This window comes from Molothrus aeneus, chromosome 9 (genome assembly GCF_037042795.1).
Source record: "Molothrus aeneus isolate 106 chromosome 9, BPBGC_Maene_1.0, whole genome shotgun sequence".
In the NCBI taxonomy this organism is placed as follows: Eukaryota; Metazoa; Chordata; class Aves; order Passeriformes; family Icteridae; genus Molothrus; species Molothrus aeneus.
This window is the reverse complement of record NC_089654.1, coordinates 28,333,308-28,350,792: the sequence shown is the minus strand read 5'-3', so window position 1 is coordinate 28,350,792 and position 17,485 is coordinate 28,333,308. Positions and strand designations below refer to the sequence as shown.

General features: G+C 52.5%; 1 protein-coding gene across 6 annotated transcripts in view; it reads right to left on the bottom strand.

Moving 5' to 3' along the window:
- Window positions 1-17,485, bottom strand: part of CACNA1E (calcium voltage-gated channel subunit alpha1 E) — a 131,527-nt gene that overhangs the window by 16,718 nt on the left and 97,324 nt on the right. For 3 of the 6 annotated variants that reach the window (XM_066556192.1, XM_066556195.1, XM_066556194.1), the window contains 13 exons: window positions 16,359-16,455; window positions 15,095-15,255; window positions 14,601-14,738; window positions 13,872-14,073; window positions 12,948-13,112; window positions 12,345-12,455; window positions 10,830-10,913; window positions 10,622-10,747; window positions 9,763-9,828; window positions 7,355-7,446; window positions 7,052-7,217; window positions 6,720-6,847; window positions 4,311-4,407 (listed from right to left, as the gene is read on the bottom strand). In XM_066556192.1, coding sequence (XP_066412289.1) covers window positions 4,311-4,407; window positions 6,720-6,847; window positions 7,052-7,217; window positions 7,355-7,446; window positions 9,763-9,828; window positions 10,622-10,747; window positions 10,830-10,913; window positions 12,345-12,455; window positions 12,948-13,112; window positions 13,872-14,073; window positions 14,601-14,738; window positions 15,095-15,255; window positions 16,359-16,455 — 1,633 coding nt within the window. The remainder of the gene's footprint in view (window positions 1-4,310; window positions 4,408-6,719; window positions 6,848-7,051; window positions 7,218-7,354; window positions 7,447-9,762; window positions 9,829-10,621; window positions 10,748-10,829; window positions 10,914-12,344; window positions 12,456-12,947; window positions 13,113-13,871; window positions 14,074-14,600; window positions 14,739-15,094; window positions 15,256-16,358; window positions 16,456-17,485) is intronic. The other 3 variants (XM_066556196.1, XM_066556193.1, XM_066556198.1) reach the window with 1 other exon arrangement.

Genomic DNA, 17,485 nt, shown 5'->3' with positions numbered 1-17,485 from the left:
ACCATGCAGCAGTGCAAAAAAAGGCATGCTGAATCGGCTGGAACAAAAAAAACGGGAGGAAAAGTTGGGCATGCCATGCTCCCGCCCTGGCTCTCTCCCACATGCGGCTGCAAGTTCCACCAGGTTGGAGTTTAAAGAGTCTCAGCAGAGGCAGCTGTTTGGGCCTTCCAACATTGGGGTTGGTTTGGGTTCCCCACGGGAGCAGTTAGGGTGGGATGCCCTCCCTCCTCCCCTCCTCTGCTCCATAAGGACCTGCCTGGGATTGCTGAGCAAGGAATGCCACCAAAAATTGGCCACCCCAGGCTGCCCTCTGCCAGGCTGGGGTAGCTGGGCTGTGCCTCCCTCTCTCTGCACGTTCACATCTCCCAGGGATCCTGGGCTTGCTCACCTCTTCATCCCCTCGTGCCAGGACCCCACCCTGCCACTGCAAGGCTTGGGATGGTCAAATCACCTCGTGACACCAAAGGCATCAACCCTCAGTGCCAGACAGGAGCCCATCTCAGCTGGGGTGCCCTGTGAGAGAGGGCACTGCCAAAAAAATTAAGGGTCCCCACGGGATCTTGGCTTCTTGCCTAGAATGTGCTGAGAGCAGTGTGGAAAGGGGAGATGAGGTCTCCTCTTCTCAGGGTTTGGAAGCAGCCTCCTGGTCAAAAAGGCTCCTACCAAGATAAGTCCTGACATTTCAGGTGTGAACAGAACTGGTGACAGGAGCTGTTTGGGGTGCAGGCACCCCAAAAGATAGCTGATAAGAGCTCTGGAGAATGATGAGCAGGATGATCAAGAGGAAATATCCAGGAGTCCACAAGCAGCACCTTGGCAGGGCTGGATGAGCACCAGCTCAGGGTGAGGTCATTACAATTTTCATGCATGAACTCAGTGCAAAAAAGGAAGCAAGACGGTGATCTTCCAGCCATCCTTCCTGGCAGGGGGAATTTTGGGGAACCCAGCACAAAACAGGCCCTGCCTTTCAGACTGAGATTCTCCACACAACCAAGGAGGAGTGGGGTCCAGGAAAGGAAGAGTTTGCCTCAGTGACCAAGAGGGATCCCATGAGAACTCCACACTTTGCTGCTCCTCAGAGCAGAGATCTTGGAGCTTTCTGAGCAGCACAGCTGTGCCCAGACACCACTTCCCCACGGAGTGAAGCACAGGCAGGCACAGGGAATGAAATCCATCTGAGCAGGATTGATGCCTTGGGAAGGCTGAGCTGGAACAGAGACTGAGCTAAAGAATAAAGCAGGGATTAATTAAGAGGCCTCAATGGATCCACCTTGGGCAGCACAAGAGCCCAGCCAAGGCTACACCCAAGATGAACCAAAATGGTCACAAAATGGACAACAGGTCATGAGATCTCACACTTCCATAAGTTCTGCTCCATTTGCACATTGGAGTTAATTGTCCAATTCCAGCTTTAGCCCATGCAGTCCCAACTTTTTTTGTTTTTCTCTCTTCATTCCACGTTGTTTGTGCTCTTGGGGCTGAGATTTGGATCATTTGTCCTTGGTGCCCAGCTGGAGCAGGAATTGTTTTGTCTCCCTGCTCTGTGCACAGAGCTCACCATCCCCTGATATGAAGCCCAGACCCACACACTAAAGCAGCACAGAATCTGAAAAATATAAAAGCTCAAACCTGAGGCATCAGGATGACTCCCAAGAGCTGGTGGACACCCAGGATGGGGGATCTGACCCATCCATCTGTGTCTGGACAGAGATGTGACCCATGGCTACAGCACAAGGTGGCCACCAGGGATTAAATTATTCATTATTCTGTGATTCTGTAAACCCTGTAAAACCACCAGGTATTAATGGCTTGGTCCTGAGAGAAGCCTGCGAGTGGCAGAGGAGGAAATGTGGGAGACAGGACATCTTCCTCCTGTGGTTAGGAAGTAAGTGCTGTGCCCCACAGGCTGTTAGGAAGGGAGCAGCAGGAGTGCTGTGAGAGTAGATTCAGGAAGAGGTGAAGTTATCTTCACCTCACAGGGATATCATCTGTGGAGCATTCACCTGGCAGGCAGGGCAGGCTCACTGAACTGAAAGGTGTCTGCAAGCTGACTTGGCATTTTGGGATCTTGGCAAGACGCAACATCCACATGGATTTATTTTTTTTTCATCTTTTGGGAATTGTTCCAGGGCAATAGGAACTCCTGAAAATCTCCTGTTCTTGAAATACCTCCTGCACAGGGAGGAGGAGACCGAGGTAACACAAGGTAGAGATGGGGATGGGGATGTCTCCCCCACATGACAACAGAAGCTGTTCTCAGCACTCCTTGCTTCCTCCACTCCCAGAGTTTATCCACCTTCACTGCTCTGCCCATCCACAGCCAGCAGAAATCAGATTGCTCTGGGATTCCCTCTTCCAAGGAAGCACTGCAGGTACCCCTATGAGTCCCAGATGACCCAGCTGGGCAGAGCAGCACCTGAGAGTGGAGCCCTGTTGAGAAGGGCTCAGCACCCCTCCCAAAGGTGTCTCCTGCCTGCAGGGACCCGAGCAGGTGTCCTCAGCCATCTTCTGCCAGGGATGCAGCAGCAGGGAAGAGTGGAAAGACTCCAAGAAACCCTTCCTGGAACAGATAACCCCATCTGAGATTCTTGCAAGAAATCTCCTGTTCCTAAATCCATCTTCCTAAATGAGGTGACCAATCATCCGGGCCTTGTGTTCTTTGTGCTGCTTTGCCTCTGGCAAAACCATCCCTACACCCAGCTGTGGAGGGTGGCAGAGCTCTTCCAGGGGTGGCATCTGGAAGGAAAGCCTTCCTGATGTTTCCAGAAGGATGTGGTGACTGCACCACGCTGCAGCAAGGAACCCTCCTCCTCTGCAGAGGCAAGAGCAAGGGCTGGGCTTGTCTGAGCTCCCTCGTGCACCTCAGGAGCCGTGAGGGATGCAGAAGGAAGAGCAAGCTCTGTGATTCATCCTTTTGTGCCACAGGCACAGACAAAGGTGTCATGGCACTTCAGAAAACGCAGCAGATGTGGGATTTTGCTCAAGTGTCACCCCAAAATAAAAATTAAAAAAAAAAACCCTTCAAGTCAGAGAGACACAAGGAGACCAAATCGCTGCCCTGGACTCAGGGCCAGTGTCAGGATTCAGGACATCCCTCTGTCTGTCCTGAGCAGCCCAGCCCTGCCAGGGGGCTCAGAGACCCTGGCACAGAGCCCAGAATGCCCCTGTGGGTTTGATTATGACCCGTGGAGCAAATTACCAACCTTGTATGAAGATCAGCAAGCCACAACAGTTTAAGTAGCATATTAGTGAAGTTATCACACAGTAGAAAAGTAGATTTTAGGGTTTTTGGTATGGGGGTTCAGGAGGCAAGATGGAGGGAACTGGGTGTGTCCAGCCTTTTTCCTTCTTCTTCTTGGCCTCCATCTTCTGCTGTGATGGTGGCACTTTGGGATTGGTTTAGAGGAGAAGCTCACTGTCTAACACAGGTGATAGGTATTGGAAAGTAATTGTAAATATTGCACATGTAGTTTTTAGTATAAAGACATAACACTGCCCCAAGGGCAGGCAGAATGCCTCACACTGTCTTGCTGAGCTGACCTCAGCAAGCCAAGAGAAATTTTTTTATAGATAAGATAAAATAAACAACCTTAAGACTGAGAAATTAAGAGCCCTGACTCCTTCTTCAAGTGCCGAGCTAAGAAAAGAGACTTTGGAACTTTTCTCCAGTTCACTCTGAGCAGCTGAAGATCCCGACAGGCCAGCAGCCAGGAGCTGAGCTCAAGGGAGAGGAGCTGCCAAGCTCCAGAGGTGTCACCATCTCCCAGGCCAATCCAGCGAGCTATGTGCAAGACTAGCAAGAGTCCTGCTCCTCAGAGACGTGACTGTTTGTCCTGCCAAGTGCCACCCTCGAGGGCAGGGCTGTTGGGTACAGCACAGCATCCCCCAGGGACAGGGGGCACCTCCTCGCCCTCCCCCAGCCCTCCCTGTCCAAAACAACAGCAAAGTCCCCAACAAAACCCTCCCAAACCCCTCATTGTCCCCCGAGGTGCCTGCAGAAGTTGAGCAGGGACGGTGGCATTTGGGCTGGCGCCCCTTGGGGCTCTCTGCGCTGCTGGAACCGGGGCCAGGGGGCTTTGCCGGGGGGCACAATTTGTCACAACCCACGCCAGGAGGCTCTGAGCCCCCTGGCCCCACTGATGCCTCCCCTGGAGGGGAACAGCTGCTGGCTCTGGGAGGCAGTGGACCTCTTTAAACTCGGAGGAAAGCAAGGTCAGGGTTCCCTGGGGAGGCGCGGTGGCAGTGGAGCGGGGAGCAGGGTGGATGGTGTGTCCCGTGGCCAGGCTGTGGCGGAGGACTGGGAGGCAAACCTTGCACGCCACCCTGTAGGGGCAGTTCTCTCCTAGGCCCAGAGGAGGCGAGATCACCCGTACTAATTTGTACATATCCTTATACGAGATCCTGCCGCTGCAAAGGAAGCACAGGTGGGTTAATAGGACACTGAGAGGGTGGAGGGGAGGCTGGAGAGCTTAACGGGGGGATGCTGGGGCCGTCTGAGGGGAAAGACCCCCAGCTCTTCTCCTTCTGGCTCTGTCAGACCCAGAGAGGAGGAGAAAGCTGTGAGCATCAGCTACTGCCTTTTCCACCGTGAGAGCTGGCTCTTATCTCCTCACACTGTCCCATCCTCACTCTGGAGAAGGACAGTTTTGGTGGTGACCCCTCCTCGTTGTGCCCCTGACCCCTGGGCCTGGTGGGAGAGGGCTGGGATTTTACACAGGGTGAGCCTGCAGCTTGGTGGAGTTCTAACCCATGGAGCTGTGCCCCATCACGTCACCAGAGCCCCTGTCCTCACACAGCCAACCCTCTGAGAGCCACGAGGTCCCAGTGAGGTTGGCAGCTGAGCCACTCGTGCCTCCAAGATCTGGGGAACCTGAGACAGGGAGGGATAATGTGACCAGCTGCTGGCTGTGGCACCTGGCTGTGGCTCTCCAGTCCACTCCTGTGCTCTGACCACCAGCCCAGCTCTGCCAAGGGTGCACATTATGAGAAGCAAACCTGCCCAGACACACACAGACCCCCCCTTTCCTCCCAGGGAAGCACATCTGCCCAGATGCAGCCATCCCAGGATACGGCCGTATCCTCCGGCACTGCGGGGACGAGGAAGCAGCCGAGGCACAGAGCTGGCAGGAGGGGGTGCAGGATGCTGAGCTCCCCACTCTGCTCCAGCCCAGAGCCCTTGGGGAAGCGTGGGGTGGAAGTGCTGAGGTGCAGCTGCTGCAGCCTCCCGGGCATCCTTGGACAAGCTGGGAGGGAAACCAGGCGGGGAGGCAAAGAGCGGCGTCACCGTCCGACCCCCAGGCGCCTTTGCCTCTGGTTTCTTTCTCCTCATCCTCTCCCATCCCCTCTCCATTGCTGGCCAGAGGTGAAGAACCAACCAGACCTCAAACCCCATCCCTGCTCCCCCCTGGTGCTGGATGTTGTCCCCAGGAGAGCTCCGTGTGCTGTTAGGATGCGCTGGGAGCTGTTGGGATGTACTCACCCGTTCCTGGCCTGGCACAGGGGCCAGGGCTGCCAAAACTGTCTCCTGTGTCCCCTAAGCACTGGCTACAAGCATGCCTTGCTCAGGAATCAGAGGGGCACATGGCATGGACAGGACAGCTCAGGCTTGTTCTATAGTGGCTCCATCATGGGCCATCATGAACTGGCCAGTGGCCACCATCAAGTGCCCAGTGTGAGAAAACCCTTCCCAAGAGCCACCCCACAGCAAGCAGCTGGGTGTTTCACCGCTCCACCTCCTCTCCTGTCTCTGCTTGGAGCTGATATTGGGCATAAAAAAAATACCTTGTCTGGGGCTGGTCTCCTGTGGGCAGGACATGGAGGCAAGGAGTCTCCAAAGGGAGTGTGTGGGGGTGCCAAAGCCAAGAGTTAAGATAGCACAGGCTCCCTGGCAGTGGTGGATCACGGCCCCAGGAAGTCCCTGGGCTCTGGAAGGGGCCACACGAGACACCCTGGTGGGGCTGGGGCTGAGTGAGGGGCAAATACATTCCCAGAGCTGCCACAGGTCCCCCATTGCTCCAGGGATGCTTGGGGGGAAGAGGGGGAGCAGTGGAGAGCAAGGCCTCTGCAGCAGCAGCAGGAGGAGCAGAGCCAAAATCTACCAACCCAGGGTGTGTATGGGCCCTGTGAGCCCCCACCACTGATGGAACAGGCTGCTGCCTCCAAACAGGAGCCCTGCTCTCCAAGGTCCTCATCAGCAAGGGCAGGAGTGCAGCAGCCAAAGCCCTCCCACCTCAGAGGGGTGAGTGGGCTGGCCAGCACAGGACACAGCTCCCCAAACATCCCCCAAACAAGGTTCTGTGCAGGTGGTTTGGCAGGAACCCAGCAGATCCCCATGGTGGGAACAAGCCCCGCTCAGCCCTGCTCTTATCAGGAGCTGGGGAGCAAGGGATGGAGCCAGTCTCAGGGCAAAGGCTCCCAGCTGGGGACAGGAAAGGAGGCTGAGAGGGATCTGCCTGCAGGGCAGGGAGGAGAGGAAGAGCAGGAACGTCCAGCACTCAGGATGAACACCCCATGGCAAACTGAACATCACCCAAGACGCCTGTGCCACCAACCAGCACAAGAACCAGCTGCTGCCCTTGCAATGACCACAGGTGACAGCAGCACATCCTTGACTGTCCCAGACATCACTGAGAACTACAGTTCCAGTAGGAGAACACAGAGACCCTGATTTAAAACCAGCTCTGAGAGGTTGGCTGGGAGAGAAGGAGCTGGCTACATACCACGCTGCTCGGTCATACTCTGCCCAGATCCGGACAAACTCATCCAGATGGTGAGGGCCCAGGATGGAGGAGTCCCGTGTCAGGTACTCAAAGTTGTCCATGATGACTGCCACAAACAGGTTGAGCATCTAAATCAAAGGGGGAAAAGGCAGAGAGAAAGGAAGGTGAGGGGAGAGGGAGCAGAGAAGGGAAGGGAGAGAGTGGGGGGAAAGTGGGGGAGAGGGAGCAGAGAAAGGGAAGAGAAGAAAGAGTGATTGTGGGAAGGTGATGGAAGATGACATGATGGCTGACAAGGGGGATCCCCAGAGCCTTCAGAGGAGAAGGCAACTCACCAGGAAGGAGCAGAAGAAGATGAAGGACACGAAGTAAACGTAGGCCAGGTCGGTGCCGCAGCGCTCATTCTCGTTCTGCCCGGACGTGGCCGTGGTGTCTGGCTCGCAGCCCTTGCCCTCCAGGCAGGACAGCATGATCTCCTGCCACGCCTCTCCAGTGGCACTCCTGTCCCCAACACAGCCCTGTCAGCAGCTCCTGCTGGCACGGGACTGAGCCAGGGTGCCCCCAGGAGAAACCTCACCTCGCCCTGCCCAAATTAAACATCTCTGGCGTGCAGAGGAGTGTTTTCCACGGCTGCTCACCTGAAGAGGAGCATGAGGGAGCCCAGGAAGCTGCGGAAGTTGTTGTGCCTGTTAATGTGGCTTTCCTCATCGAGTTTGATGTTGCCAAAAACCTGCAGAAGGGAGAAAAAGGGCTCAGCTCTTCAGGCAAGAGCTCGTCAGCCAGGGAAGTAGCTGCACGTTCGCATTGCCATCCTTGAGTGTTGGGGAAGATGAAACAGGAAAGCCTTACAAATATGATTGCCTGGCAAAAGATTTTGAGAATATGGAAACTATAAGTGAGATTGAAATGAAAGCAAGCTTTGAGATACCTCAGTTACTGAACAACTGGAAAACAATGGCATGGCCAGCTGAAGGTGATCCCCTTTTGATGAAACAACACCCTCTGCTTGCAGACAGCTCCAAGGGTCAGAGCAGACCCTACAGCTTGGCAGAAGGATCCTAGAGAGGAGTTTTTAGGGTTTAAAATGTAACACAGCATGGTAATGTAAGGATTCTTATAGGCTGTATGTAAATGCTATAGGATTTGTATCTTGTATTAGATTGGTTAGTGAGAATTAGAATATTCAGCACAGAAGAAGATTTATGGTATTGTAACGGGAACCTCACCCTCTTACCCTCTTACGCTCTTATCCTCTTTTATTCTCTCTCTCTCTCATCCTCTTTCCTACTCTCTTCTCTGGGGCCTGCTCTGAGCTGTGGCTGGCAGCTCCCAGCAGGGCCCTGCACCCAGGCCCTTTGCAATAACCCACAAGTTCCAGACCTGGCTGCAGAGATCTCTGCTCTCCATCCATCCCAACCGTCCCACCCACCATCGGTCCTACACTTGAGAACATTCCAGGCTGGGTTGGACAGGGCTCTGAGCAACCTGATCTAGCTGGAGATGTCCCAGCCATGGGGCTGGACAAGGTGGCCTTTCAAGTCCCTTCCAACCCAAAGCATCCTGTGACTATGTGCTTGCATGAAAAGTGCCCCAGCAAACACAGGCTGGTGCCCAGCCAGCGTGCCAAGGAGCTGGTGCCAGGCAGCCATGGGGGAAGGAGACTCTGCTCTCCTTGGCAGGGATTTGCTGTGGGTGGCAAAGGCTGCGAGAGGCTGAGCTGCCATGGAAACAGGAGCATGGAGGGCCTGGGATCAGCTGAGTCCAACCATTCCACATCCATCCATCCATCCCTCGATGCCATCTGAGCACCACACAGCACCCAGTGACCCCAACCACGCTGGAGGAGCAGGAACAAGGTCCCACCGTCCTGGGTGGGTGCTGGGTCACACTCCTGGACACTCCCAGGAGCTTTTCCCTTGCTGGAGAAATGGTCTGTGATGCTGGGGTCAGGCACAGCTCTGCAAACAGGCTGGGGAAGGGCTCAGGGAGGGAGGGACAGACCCCACCATCCCCAGGGCCAGGAGAGGCAACAAAGATCAAACTATGGGCAATAATCTAACAACAACCTCAGCCAAAGCTGTGGTAAGACATTCGTAAAGTGCCTCAAATTGGAAATATGTGCTGTTATTACTGTTAAATATTTATTCCCCTTTCCCTGAACCTAAAAATACACCAACTGCAGAGTATTTTTTCCCTGTACAGGTTTTTTGGAATGTGTAATTGTAGAATATTTTCTGCCTCCAGCTATTTTGCTCAAATAACGCCCACAGACTTTACTGCTTGGGGATTTGTTCACAATGGTGTTAAAAAAAAAAAAAATTTAAAAAAAATAAATCTAATACTACCACCCGGCAGGGAGGGGGGCTGAGTCAGATGGTGGCTGTTTAGGAGAACACCTGGAGCTGATGCTCAGGTGAGTAGAACAGGGTGGCAAAAATCAGCCACTGGAAGATCCTAAACAGCAGAGCTGCCAAGCAGCACAAGCCAGGGGCCTCTGTCACCCCAAAATGAGGCACTGGGTACTGTGGCAGCTCATAGGGCAGCTCCACATCCCCAGAGGATGCTTTGTCACATCTCCAGCGTGGGATTTAGTCACAGCAGAGGCGAGCCAGCCCTGCAGCACGTGTGGAGCTGAAGGGTTTGGCTCACATGCCTCTTATTCACCAGCTGATGCCTCCCCCTGCTCTGCAGACTCCCCAGCAGCTGGGAGATCAGGGCAGGGCCCCAAATGTGAGCACCCAAACAGACTGACAGCAGCACAGCTACAGGGACAAATGGATGGCAGGCACCCAGCTGAGCCTCCAGGGCCACATCTCCAAAGGTACCAGTTGGCAAGGCAGCTGTGGGGCTGGACTGAACAAGCCACGGCAGTGTCCCCAGGGCCCTGCAGCTCCCAGAGAAGCTGTTCCACCCTCAGCACCCTCCTGGCACTGTGTCTGGGAGCAGCAATGACAGGCAGGCACAAGGCTGGCTCCCGTGTGCAACACTGGGGACGTGTCAGTGTCACTGTCTGTGCCAGGGGGACACACGGACACGTCTGTCTCACCTGCATCCCAATGATGGCGTAGATGAAGAAAAGCATGGCAATCAGCAGGCAGACGTAGGGGAGTGCCTGCAAGAGAAGCAGATAAGTCACCTCATCTATCACAGGTCCAGCCCCAGAGCAGTACAGCACACACAGGTGAGATGTGCTGGTCCAACTCTCCTACAAGGCCTTGGGAACAGCCTGTATTTGGGAGCAGCACGGCATCCCTGCAGCCTGGTGTCCTAGGGTGATGTTTTGATGCTTGTATCCCCATTCATGTGTTCTGTTTATGTTGGATATTATGTTCTGTGCCTTCAAGACTGGCTCTGAAAGGTGAATGTTTTGTTTTGGTTTTGCTATCAGCCGCTCCCCCACAGCTGGTGGGACACAGACAGGGCAGTACATGGTGCAGCTTTTGCTTTTTGCTTTACTCTTGCTCTTGCTTCTACTCATTAGTTAGTTTAGCTAAACAGTCCAAATTTTTCCTGGACTGTTTCTCCTTTCCCTTTTTTGGACCTACTGGAACCTGCTCTGGACTGGGACCTGGGAACACTGAGAGTTTGCACCTTGTGGCTGCAGCAGCTGCCCCAGCACCCGAAGGACTGGTAACAGAGTGACCAGTCCCAGGAGAGACTTTCTGGATTTGTCATCTTTTTCAGAGCAGTGACAGAGTGGTGTCACCTGGTATTGTTCCTTTTGTGTGCTGGGGGTGCTGTGCCTCTTAAATAAACAGGTTCTTTCCACTTCTCTCCAAGGAATCCTTCCCGAACCGGTTAGGGAGGGTTAGGGTTAGGGGAAAGGGGCCCCCTTTTGGAGGTTTTCTCCCAAATTTGCCCTAAACCAGGACAGCTGGGAAGAGGCCATGACACACGAGACTGACCTTGAAGGACTGCACAAAGGTCCAGAGCAGGATGCGGATGGTGTAACCCTGGCGGAGCAGCTTGATGAGCCGAGCAGCCCGGAAAAGCTTCAGGAAGCTCATGTTGAAGCTGCTGGTGTTCACCAGCTGGGGGGAGATGAGAGGGTCAGAGGGAGCTGGGAGCTCCCAGCACCACCCCACAGCCCGCTGCTCCCAGCCCCTGCTTCACCTTGGTGTCCGTCAGGATGATTTCCGTGATGCTGCCGATGACCGTGATGAAGTCAAAGATGTTCCAGGTGTCCCGGAAATAATTCTGCAAAAGAAAGAGGGAGAGAAGGAACGTGGATTTGAGCTCAGGGATGGCAGGCCTGAAGGGGGCTGGGCCACAGGCCAAAGCTGCTCATGGGCAGCGGTGGAGACCTCAGAGCCCATTTGTATGCAGCCACAGTCTGGAACACCGTCCTGTGTCTGAGACACTGGCAGACCTGAGCATGCCTGCAGCAAGCAGCTCTTCCTGGGAGATGATTCATGCCTCCAACAGACCACCCTGGCAAATGGGAGCAGGAAAAGCAGCCACAGCCTAGGTCAGGCTGCAACAGCTCGGCACATTGACCCTCACAGCCAGGAGGCTGCTTTGCCTTCCTCTTCACAGACACCTGGACACATCTCAGCCCCTGCTGTTTGTGCAGCAGTGTGGGAAATAGTAAAGGTAAGAAGATTTTCAGAAAGATGTAAAAGCAGGCCTTGGAAACAGAACAGAGAAATTAGAACTAGCTACAGCTGCAAAGTCTGAAAGCAGAAAAAGTTACAATAGTACAGCAAGCAAGGACATGAAACAATAGCTTGAGTTTTAGGCTTGGCTAAGATGGACCTTAAGACTGCAGAAAAATATGCTTAGCGAGATAGTAGGAGGTTTTAAGCTTAATAATGAAGTATTGTGTCTTGTTAATAGAGAGTAGACAAGCAAGCATTGTGTGAAGCAGGTGTATGTGTGCTTTTGTGATTGGATAGAACAATCATCTGTAAGCTTTAGCAATGTGCTATTAGCTAGAAAGTTTTTTAAATGTTCTGTAACAAAGAAACCTTTGGCTGTTTTTGGCAAGACGTGAGCTTTTGCCATCTTTCTATTGTCTCAACCATGTAATGAAGCTGATGCTGCAATAAAGCTCAAGGAATGTAACCCAGCAGTCCTGTCCCATTTGTGAAAAACTCCAAATACACAGCAGCTAGCACAACACCAAACATGACCATGACTGGTGCTACTGGGAGCAAGGAGGGTGGCTAGAAACCCTCCTGGCAGTGAGCTTTGTCTCCCATAAGCAGCAAGGAATAGCTGAAGAAAGAGCAATCGTGGTTTCAGATCCCAAATGAGCAGCTGGGAGCTTGAGCACTGTGAATCAATCAGGGAGGTCTCACTGCTGCTTGGGTACAGTACAAGGACAGAAGTGCAGCAGCACCTCCTGACTTGGGGAAACAAGGGAGCACAGCCCCCAGCATGTACAGCAGCACAGAACATGCACAGCCCAGGCACAGAGCACAAGGCAAGAAGTAAAGCAGCAGTGTGGCTTTCCCCAGCACTGGGAAGTGCAATGAGAACCAAAGGACTCCAGCCCAAAAGCAGCTCTCAGGCCAGGATCCAAAATAAGTAGCAGCAACCTCACGTTATTAACACCTTCCCTCAGTGATCTGTGCACTGCCAAAGTGCAAATTAACACCCTCCTAAAGAACAGGAGCAGGCACTCACCAGGAAGCCAAAGGCGATGATCTTGAGGACGCACTCCAGGGAGAACACCATGGTGAAGGCAATGTTCAGGTACTTCAGGGCCAGCTCATAGGTGTATGGAGCAGAATAGTACTGATGGAAACAGAGACAGCACTAGCCAGGAGGGGCCTGCCAGCCTCGTGGCTGGTGACTGTCCCAGCACAGACCTGACATGGCCTATGTTTGCTGCCCTGGCTGCCTCCAGAATTCCATCTTTTCCTCACCCCTCCCTCAGGACAAGCCTGTGGTGGTCCATGTTTGTTCCTAGCCTTGGAGGCATCAGGAACATCTCCTCCTTACTCTCTCCACCCCTCTCCCAGGACAGATGCCACTCCTTCTAAGAAGGGAGCACAGAGGAAATCCAGGTCTGCCTGCAGTAGTTAAGAGCTCTAAATAATTTGGGTCATTTCCTTTAGAAAAGGTGCCACCTCCTGTCTGGGTCCTGTGCTGTTTCACGGGGATGTGCCCAGGGAATTCACACACTGTCTCAAAGCATCTCCACATCCAAAATTCCCTCTGCTCCCATCCTGACTGATCCTACTGCTCCAGATGAAGGGGACAGCCTCCCTCTGAGCCCCAGCTCACCTTCATCATGAGCACCACGGTGTTGAGGGCTATCATGGCCATGATGGTGTACTCGAAGGACGGGGACACCACAAAGTGCCACACGCGGTACTGGAAGGTGTGTCTGTTCTGGGGCATGTACCTCGTCAGGGGCTTGGCGCTGATGGCAAAGTCAATGCAGGCCCTCTGCAACAAAATAACACCCATCAGACCCCCATGGACACCTGGGAGTGTCACCATTGTATTTTCTGGAAAATCCCTTCGCCAGGATTTCTCCTCCTGGGAAGCTGAGAAGCCTCAGAGAAAAAAGAAAACAATATTATCTCATTTGCTTCTCCTGTGTTTTGCTCCTTTGGAATGTGCAATGTGAAATGTGTTTTGATGCTTTGGAATGTTTGTGCTGCTTTGGAGATTGTTTATCCAACATGTGAATTGTTTTGACTTAATGACCAATCACGGTCAGGCTGTGTTAGGACTCTGAGGAGAGAGTCACGAGTTTTTGATTGGTATCTTGTTAAGACTTCTGTAAGTATCCTTCCTCTATTTTTTAGTATAGTTTTAGAATAATATAATATAATATAATATAATATAATATAATATAATATAATATAATATAATATAATATAATATAATATAATATAATATAATATAATATAATATAATATAATATAATATATAACATAATATAATATATAACATAATGTAATGTCATATCATATCAGCCTTCTAAGAATGTGGAGTCAGATTTATCATTCCTTCCTGCCACAGGGGACCCCAAAAAATACCACAGGGAGGTGCTGGTGGCTGCCACAATTCCTTCCTTCATGATCTTGGTAGGCAGCAGGCTCATGGGTTTCTCACCTTTTTGATAGCAAGGGAGTTCCAAGCTCCCAAATTGCTGAAAACCCCATGGAAATGTCCTTGTTCCCCCTCCCCAGACCATACCTCATTCTTCTCCAGGCTGCACTCCTCCATCATTTTGTCTCCTTGCTCTTGGAAGGTGATGATGATGAGAGCCACGAAAATGTTGACAAAGAAGAAGGGGAAGACCACGAAGTAGACAACATAAAAAATGGACATCTCCATGCGGTTGCTGCGGCTGGGCCCGCGGTCCTCCTCCGTCACATCCACCGAGTGCTGCAGCACCCTGTGGGCAGAGAGGTGGAGAAAAGCAACCAGGGATACATCCATCACTTCCAATGTGACCCAGCTCTGCCTGTCCACGCCTGTGTAATGACAAGGTAAAGCTCTGTCCTAATCTGCTTCCAAGGATGACCCTTTTAAATGGCTACACTTTGTTTTATGGTGCTTTGCCGCTTCCCTGATGGAAAATGGATTTTCCCGTGCTCTGCACACTGAGAAAAAATATTGCCTGAGCTCACATGGGCATTTAGAGAGGTCCAGTCCTACCATTATCCCTAATATTGACTTCAAACATATCTCCAGGCCACACAGAAAAGGCATTTTCCATCATTCAGTCCCTAAGGAAGAAGCTAATCCCAGCCACAGCTCCTGTCTCATAGCAGGTCTAAAACCCCTTTTGTGCTGGTATAATTTGCTGTTCTCTCTGCCTCTCAGCCCAGCAGCTCCTCTCTCAGTCTCACTGGGTGTAACCTGACCACCCCAACAGGGTGACCACCCCTATGGGAGGGGACAGAGGAGCAGAATACTCACTGGGGCCACCCCTCGCCCGTGGACACCGTGAACAGGGTGAGCAGAGCCCAGATGATGTTGTCATAGTGAAACTCGTGCCGCTTCCACTCCCTGCATTTCACCTCCATCTTGTTCTTCTCGTGGTCCACGTAGTTCCCTCTGCAAGGGGGACAGGGAGCAGTGACCTTGGGTTTTTGGGCTGCCAGAGTGTGGGATGGTGGGTTTGAATCCTGGGGGCAGCACAGGTGTGTGTGGGGGTCACCTCTCCTCCCTTCAGCCATGAGGAAGAGTAGAGAGGAAGGGAAAGTAAAACAGAAAAGAGAAGGAGGAAAGAACAGGAGCAAATTAAGGGCTCTGCACCCCACAGAAGGATGAGCCACAGCTCTGGGGATGGGGCTCAGCCCATGCTGTCCCCAGGAGCAAGGACTTAACAGGGACCCACAGCAGACACGACCCAGTGCCCTGCCCTTGCCAGAGGGGTCAGAAGCATCAGAGCTACTCCCCAGGGCACCTACATGCAGTCCTTCTGCGTGTCCTTGGAGCTGTCAGTGCAGTAGAAGAACTTCCCCTTGAAGAGCTGCACGGCGATGACGGCGAAGATGAACATGAAGAGCTTGTAGACAATGAGGATGTTGAAGACGTTCTTGAGAGATGTCACTACACAGTCAAAAACAGCCTGGAAGAGAGGGCAGAGCTCACCCTGGGGAACCCACAACCCTGAACCAAGACCAGGTTACTTGCTGGGAAAAGAAGGAAAGAGCTGGGCCTTCTCCAAGGCCAAAAGTTATTTTGTGAATGAGGTTAACACCCAGAGCACCTACAGCACACGTGTAGGGACCATGCAGCCCCTGAGACAGCACCAGGGATGGATATTTGTGTCCTCAGTGTTCTCTGCAACCAGGGAAGCAGATGGGGGACCATCCTAATGATGCAATTAGCAGCACTCAAGACTAATTAGCGAGCACTTCATCATTTTGCATCACCCCAATAGCAAGGCAGAGCAAATACCTCTGCCTGCCACAGCAGCACGTTCCTCAGTGCTCTCAGCCCTGGCTCTCACAGCACTTCAAGTGGGGATTGTCCTGATCTCTGTTTCATGGGACCAGGTTTCATTTTCCTTATCCCTGTATCCCGGATGGAGACAGGCACTTCCAGAAAGGAGCTGACACAGGCTGACTCCATCCACTGATCAGGAAGAAAAGCTGGGGTCATCCCCCATGTTTCTGGGGTGGCACCCTAGTCTCATCAATCAGCCAAACCACTTACAAGTTTTAAAAAAAGGGCTTCCTTGTTCTCATATTCTTTTTTGGCTCTGTATCCCATGAGCTAAGGTAGGGAAATTCATAATCCTACCTGCGATGCAGAAATAATCCAATTATTGAGATGGGAAATCCCTCTCCAGTGCAACACCATGACAGCACAGCACACAAAACCCTGAGCTGTTTGCAACCTGCTCTGGTGGGAAAGATGAAAAACTTCCCAAAGAGATTTGAGCTCTCCAAAACCAGGGCAGCCTATTTTTCAGGAGAACATCTGGGCTTGCTCCATTTTGTCCACTCAAGCCCCACTTTCCTTGGCAGAGGAACTACTTCTGGACACCTTGCAGTGCTCCAGGATTGCTTTTAAAAACTCACTGCACCTCCAGACACGAGGGGCTCCTAGAACACCCCAAAAGCTTTGAAAACAACTCATTTATTGCTCACAAACAAATCACTGGGGTGGTCCCTGCTCCCAGGGAAGAGGAGAAGAGGATGTAAGGCAGGAGATGGAGCTCATTACCTTCAGCTTGGGCAGCCTCTTGATGGTTTTCAGGGGCCTCAAGACCCGCAGCACACGGAGGGACTTGATGGTCTTGATATCGCGGCCCTTGTTGGTCCTGCCATGTCAGAGGGAGGCACACACACCCAAAAATGGAACAGAGAGACAATAACCTTGTAGACCTGGTGCCCTGGGGAGCTGAACTGCCAACAACACCCACCCAGCACGTGTGAAGATGGGAACAGGAGGGGCACAAACTCTGCTGAGCGCTCAGCCCACCTCAATGCGGCTCCTCCGGCAGCCAGCAGAGATGGAAAACAAGGCAATCCCCTTTTTCCTGGGATTAGCACCCTTCCAGTGACCTCAACAAACCCCTCACTGTGGGAAGCAGTGCCAGGGCTGGGGCAGGCAGTGCCAGGAGGTTTGCAGGGCACAGGCACACACTGTTTGCAAACAGGGCTTGTGCAGGGTCACCACTGCTGCAATTGTTTCCTTCCCGTTGCAAGAAATGCAGAATAAAATGAGGGAGGTTTGCTCAATGGGGTCCACATTGCCAGGGAAATTGTGGGTGCCTCATCCCTGGAAGTGTTCCAGGCAAAGCTGGATGGGGTCCTGAACAGCCTGGTCTAGTGGAAGGTGTCCCTGACCAAGGTGTCCCTGACAGGGGTTGGACCCTTGGGAGGGTCTCAAAGGTCTCTCCAGATCAGAGCTATTCTTGCCTTCACCCCAAATCAGCTGAGGGAGGCAGAGCTTACCAGGAGAATTCTTTAAAAGCCCCCTCATGACCCTCATTTCTTGCATATGATGATTATTCCCCTAACCACAATACCAGGTGTTTTTTTTTTTCTTTCTTTTTTAACCAAAGCCTGGATCTCGAGGTCCTGGTGAAGGTGGCACAGCTTGGATCCACCAGGCACCCTCGAAAAACGTCAAGGAAATTACTTGCAACAACAGATGCTCCCAATTACACAGCTCCTTGGCGAGGGTTAATGCAACAGGGAGTACAATAATGGGCTTAATCATTATGAGATGTAAACAAAACCACTAATTAATAGCCCTCCCTAGGAGCACAGCCCTCACATGCATGGGAAGCAACTGTACAGACGGACCTAGGACTCACTTTGCTCCTGTTTTGCTCAGAAATAGGG